A 6,452-nucleotide genomic window follows, 5' to 3' on the forward strand; every position below is an offset into this window, starting at 1 on the left:
TTAACGTGATCATTATTATATTTAACGGCAACATATTTAGAAATATTTAGCGGCGGTTGCGACATTTGGCGACAAGCGGCAAGTGCAACATTTTATCGTCTTTGCGACATATAACGGCGCCATAACCAGGAAGGCGCAATTTGCAATATTTATAACAAATTAGTAATCGATACCTTGGCAGATCTACGAATGTTTGACACAACAAAGTACTGTGGTGTTTTGTTTTGTTGTTGTTTTTGTTGTTGTTTTTTGTTGTTTTTGTGTGTTTTTCTTTTTTGTTTCTTTGTTGTTGTTGTTTTTATTGTTGTTTTTGTATCCGCAGTAAAATCTCCGGTCGAATCTCCGACTTGTAACCGAACAAATGTGAATCAAACATCCAATGTATTGGATATTGTAAACAACATTGTATGATTTCCAATACACTATAACCCAATTATCTGGCTCAACCTCTTTTAATTATTAATCCTTTCTGCATTCGGAAAGGTAAATATCAAAGTTAATCAATAACATTTCCAGTTATTTGTTTCGTATTACCTAAGAAAACTTAATCCTCCGTCTTTTTAGTAAAACCTATTTCAATAGTTATTTCCTGTTTCAAGTTTGTTACCGAAACTTCAGTTTATGACGTGCTAAAGCTAAATTTAAGCTTAACCCGGAAAAAAATAAGATGAGCCAAGGAGAAATTATTTAACTAAGACTTTATTTTTGGTATGCTTTGAATTTGAACTCATCATGAAGTGTGTTTCTGTATATCAAAATGACGTCATTTCTTCAGAAATAGCTAAGAAAATTTGTGAGGATTTACAAAAGGACAGGACTGAGATGATTTCGTTCAGGAATTGTAAATTCACCGACAAGGATTTCAAACGAGTAATGAAGGCTGTTGGCGCGTGCACGAGCCTCGCTCTGCGCCACCTGGTGTTGAATGTTGATATTATACAAGACAGTTTCAGAATTCAAACACTCGCAAATGCCATTGAAAAGAATGCATCTCTCGTTGGTCTACAGTAAGTATCATGTATCAAAATATCTTAACAATCAAGCTTATTAAACGCACGTATATTCATCTTAAGTCATTTATTTGACAGTTCAGTTTATAGCACTATGCTTAAGTCATATAATTTACCGGATGGCTGATACATTTCGGATAGTCATGAATTCTATACCAGTTTCCTTCCTGTTTGTTTTTTCACCAATTCATTGTCAATTTTTCGACATATATAACGGACAGATGACAATACCTTGTATTTTGTCAGGTCGTATTAATTAGATGAACAAGAGCGGTCGTGGTGCTGTTGGTAGTTTAACCTCCGGATCTAGACACAAAGCCACATGAAATTACTATAGTAACCAGAAAATAATTCAGCCACCGCTAAACTTACCTAAGAATAAAGTAGAAATACATGTTGGATAGGATGTCATGTTTAAAAGGCACATAAAATCATTTTCAGTATTTAAAGCTCCCTTATTTCTAAAAAACAGACAGGCATAAAAACTAAACATTTACACATTGATGTAACAGAATGGACATATTTCTCATTTCAAATACTTGTCACGTTTCTAAAACTACAATCTGTAAAACGTTGGTCAGTGTTTTGGATGGAAACATTTAAGTATGACTGTCTATTATCCTTGAACAAGGATTATGGTAACCATATTAAAGCTGCGTGCCTCCAGATGAACCAAACTATTTCAAGAAAATCAAACTTGAGAGACATGAGAAAAGATTTTAAGAAAAGTAAAAAGATTATATATTTAAGTAATAATATTGATGTCATGTTTACGACTGATTTTACGGTATTTATCACCATATTTCTACTACGTGACTAACGCAGTAAGAGCTATTTTTGCATATTTGGTCTCTTTTTGGTAATTTACGTGGATTGTAAGCGCCGCTTGCAATGCGGAAATTACTTTCATTGTTCACTTCACAATATTTTAATTTCAAATACATTTTCAAAATGTTCATGGAAAAATCATAAATCTGGAAGCATGCAGTAATGAAACGTAAATGATGTAATGCTATATAGTTATATTTAGTTGAAATAAAATTAAGGGACGCTTGTATTTGCTCATCTTCGGGCGTGCTTAACTTTCCCCACACTAAATATCTTAAATGGACATGTCCATATTTCGATCTGGACAAATCCATTTACCATTTATTTGGGAAAATGTATAACGAGCAGTGCAGATCATGTCCAGATGGCATGGCTGTACAGGCTGATCATATCATATGGGTAGAAGCAGTTACCTCAAGAAAGTTCAATACGTGTATTTGTCAATTGTGTTTTAAATTTTCAGTTTACACGGCAACAATATACAGGACTCTGGCCTCAAGATATTATATCCCCATTTAAAAAGACATCCGCGGATCACGAGCCTTGACCTAGGGGATTGTAACATTGGTGACGATGGACTGGAAATACTTTGTAACCTCGTTAAAGAGAGCAAAGATAGTATTGGTGTGTACATTAACAATCAAATCAGTTTATTAACATTATAAATGAGGTCCCTTCTTGTAAATATGTAGTTGGTCTTACTGGTAGCAGTTAGATATCATCGACTCTCATTGTAAAGGGAGACACAGGCAAATTTTTCATTTCACAATAGTTGTCAAAGTGAACTCTTAAAGATCATGTCAAATGAATGACTTAGACTATTTTTTAATCGTACAATATCCAGCATATCTGTTGTGGTAACTTCAAGGGTTTTCTTTTCAAGTTACATGACTTGTTTTAAAAGTACTTGGTGGTTTTGTCGACGTCTAAATTTCGTTCAACATGTATAGATATATTTACACTTCTATCTTAAAATTTTAGAATTTATACAAAAATTCATGTTGGGACTTTAAAGTAATGTCATCTTAGGGTAATTTGAGTACATAAGATCATTTTGATACTTTGTCATTATTTTGCCTGAGTATCCCTTTAAAGAGAAAATCGTAAATGGGTAAGTGTATATAATCTGAAAAAGTAATAAATTAGTTATGCAAGAGATACTACGAATCCAATAAGTCTTCATGATCCTTTCTGATTTTTAGTAGTAATTTATTTATCATGTTAACATGTTATTTATATTCCCCATTTTATTCAAGTACTCAAACTGACATAGCTAGTTACTTTATTGTTAATAGGTTTACACAGTCTTGTCTTAAGTCATAATCCAAAAATAACATCGGATGGATGGACAAAGTTCGGCTTGACTTTAGCGTCTGGGTCATGTCTAAGATCGCTTGAGATAGACTACAACGATATCGGTGACATTGTGGCAACCTGTATTGCAATAGCTTTACCCGGAGTGCCTCTTCTAGAAACGCTAGATCTAGAATGTACTGGTATTACCGATAAAACAGGCCAAGTAAGTGTACCCTTTTGTCATAAGGAATTCATATACTCTCATCGCACTTCCATAGGCCATTTGCGGATATATACTGATTTAAAGGAACTCCACTGAGGTTCAAAAGACTAAAAAGGTAACATTTAAATGACTTACATAGATCACTCGGAGCACATAAAAACAACAGAAAAATATGCAAAAGATAATCAAGCACTATACTGAAAAGAACTGTAATTCGTATTCTTTTGTGCTATTATTGGCCCGATTTTCGTGAAAAGCATTGTACAATGCTTTTCAAAAACAATAACAATAATTATTTTAGAAAAACGGAGTGAACGAAATATCTGAAATTTTGCACATAAGTTATTGGTCTAGACCTACATCAAATGGTACATTAGTCCCGAAAAATTATTTCCAGTCCCGTCATTTAAAAGAAAACATCGGTGGAGTGCCTTTAAACATACTGAAAACTTGTATCAACTGTAGAAAATGTCTACAAAAGTGAACTCTGCCAGTTATTTTATCTAAAAGAATACAGGTATATCTTTCTTGACGTAAATCATAGTAAACCTCCAATTTCTCGGATGAGTTCTTAACACCACAATACGTATGATCTAAGACTTAAGAGAGTTAATCAAGATTAATATCTAACCATCTTATACTTGTTAGTCATTATATTCCATCCGCTCCGAATTACTATTTTATTATATTTTTCATTCGAGCTATCAGGTTGTTTTGGCTTTGCTTAATTTGTTTTGTGCATGAATCGAAATATACTTTGCCGAATGATAATGTACTTAAACAATACTTAACATTACTTCTAGGTGTTACTCCATTTGATTAAATCGTCTAACCTGAAGTTGAAGGAGATCAATCTGGACAAAAACAAGGTAGCAGATTCCACTAAAGATGCCATTAATTACCATCTGTTTGAGCGTTCTGTTGACAAGAAACAAAAACAGACATCTGAAGACGAATGTTCTCTAGCCATGTCTGAACCTCCTCTAAGTGAAGAAGTTGCACTCGGTGTAGATGATCTCGGTATGAGATCTAAAAGTTTTACAGATCCATCAGGTACGATATATAGCATCTTTCCGTTAAATTAATTTCATTTCTGATTATAAACATTGCTTTTGAGTTAACAACCTTAATGGCAATAGGAATATCACGCCTATTATCCGAAGTTTGACGAAATGGGCCGAGAAGATGCAATTGTCTCAATGGTGTTCGTTCGGATAATGACACGAGTAATTGTTGCAATACGATTTGTATATGTCCGTCAGTTTAAGAGTTTCCCGATTTTAGATATCTTATATGTTAAACAATGTTTGAGGGCATATGTGTTGCACAAAATCAGTAAGTTTTCGTTTTATGCGGGGATATTTAGGTCTATCTAAAACTAATTGAGGCATGTATATTTGTTTATGATTAATACCATTTTTTCAGTATGTAATAAATATACATGTATCTGACATAGTAATAGTTTCATCCCAAAAAAATACCTAAGAAATAAAGGTTATTCACCATCTTACGTTGAGTCTCATTACAATCTGGAAACAAAGTGATCCCTCACAACAAAATTACAAAAGAATTGCAGACTCGGTTAGATTGAGTCTGTATAAGAGGGATAATGAATAAGTGCAACATCTCTCACGCCCTCTAGCACCGGCTTGAGCGATACTCAATTCTCAACACTTAATAGTGCTGGCATCAATGATCCCGAAGGACCAGAAAAATATAACAACACAGAAGTGAAGTACGGGGCAACTTTTTACATTAACTCATTTACTCATTAACTCAAATATAATATATTGAGCAGAAACTTAGCTTTTTTAAACCATAAAATCACATCAGAAATCGGATTGCTCATTTTGTTTTCTTTTCTATGTTTAATTCAGGAAATATCAGCCATACAGAGAGTTTTGATAACGACGGAATTCCTACTGTTGAAGTTATCCCGGCAAATAAACAAGACACCAGAATCCAAAACGAAGAGACAATAGAGGAAACCGCTAGCAATTCAGCCACACAAAGCTTAGTAAGCTTTGATACTAATCATGCTAACATCAATGGCGCTGGATTTGAAATTAAAAAAGCGTTTTCTACGAAAGGTACAACTGACCCACAAGACATGGATGGAAAAGAAAGCAACAAAACTAATTCATTTGACGAATACGAAGCATACATTCCAGAAAAGGAGAGTTTAAAACACCGAGAAAGTTCATCTACTCTCGTCGAATCCATGGACATAGAAAATGGTCTTAAAAATGATGATCTCAAATGTCTGTCAGAGAGTTCAGACTCTGTAAAAGGCTTTAAAGAGACCGACAACACACCGAAATCCGTAATTCCAGCTCCTTTGTTTTTCACACGACGAATGTCTGCCCCGATGTCTGGAAATGACACCGTTAATGTTGAAACTGGGCTTGTGCAAGCAAAGTCAACTGATACTTCAGAAAAAACTGGTAAACAGCGCCCAAAAAAGGACTTAGCGTCTCTGATTCGACAGAAGAATACAGGTACTGATAACGAAGGAGATGAAGAGTCTAAAATGAAAAATGATATGCAAGTACAAGATCTAAAATGACACAAGAACAATTATTGTCTATTTAGTTAATAAAGACAGTAGCGTTAAAGAAATCTTTAATATGGGTGACCCAGGTCATCGTGTAATCTTGTTAAAAAGTACTATTGTTTTCTTTTTTCTTTAATTTGATTTTAATCAGTTAGAATATCATACGTTTATATTAGCAAAGTTATAATATTAATCTGACCAGATCCATGGACCCGTTTAATTAAATCGACCAAAATCCATGTGTTCATGTCATTAGGCCGACCACATCCATGTACCTTTGTTATTAAGCTGACTACATCTATGTGTTAGTGTTATTAAGCCTTCCAAATATTTAAATGTGCCCGATCATATCCATGTGTTCGTGTTATTATGCCTACTTTATCAATATGTTCATATAATTTAGCTGACTACATCCATGTGACCGGGTAATAAAGCTGACCACATCCAAATATTCTTGAAATTATGACTACCATATTCACGTGTTCATGTAATTAAGCGGACAACACCCATGTGCACGTGTAATTAAGCCGACCACTTTCAA

The 6,452-nt window shown here is 34.1% G+C and overlaps 1 protein-coding gene across 1 annotated transcript; it reads left to right on the forward strand.

Annotated features, from left to right (window-relative positions):
- Positions 1–549: 549 nt before the first annotated feature.
- On the forward strand, positions 550–5,923 carry LOC132720566 (protein Cep78 homolog). The gene is made up of 5 exons (XM_060704725.1): positions 550–1,007; positions 2,302–2,462; positions 3,134–3,357; positions 4,161–4,410; positions 5,235–5,923. Exons 1-5 carry the CDS (start codon positions 733–735, stop codon positions 5,921–5,923), a joined length of 1,599 nt encoding a protein of 532 aa, XP_060560708.1. The 5' UTR covers positions 550–732.
- Positions 5,924–6,452: the final 529 nt, after the last annotated feature.

Source organism: Ruditapes philippinarum, unplaced genomic scaffold (assembly GCF_026571515.1).
Source record: "Ruditapes philippinarum isolate M1 unplaced genomic scaffold, ASM2657151v2 ctg5212_1_1_1_1, whole genome shotgun sequence".
NCBI classification, from domain to species: Eukaryota; Metazoa; Mollusca; class Bivalvia; order Venerida; family Veneridae; genus Ruditapes; species Ruditapes philippinarum.

What these genes read in the sequence shown, in the direction of transcription:
- LOC132720566 (XM_060704725.1), top strand. Translation starts at nt 733, where the DNA reads ATGAAGTGTGTTTCTGTATATCAAAATGACGTCATTTCTTCAGAAATA. An exon ending in GCATCTCTCGTTGGTCTACA is followed by an intron (nt 1,008 to 2,301) that starts GTAAGTATCATG and finishes TTAAATTTTCAG; the next exon opens with TTTACACGGCAACAATATAC. An exon ending in AGAGAGCAAAGATAGTATTG is followed by an intron (nt 2,463 to 3,133) that starts GTGTGTACATTA and finishes TATTGTTAATAG; the next exon opens with GTTTACACAGTCTTGTCTTA.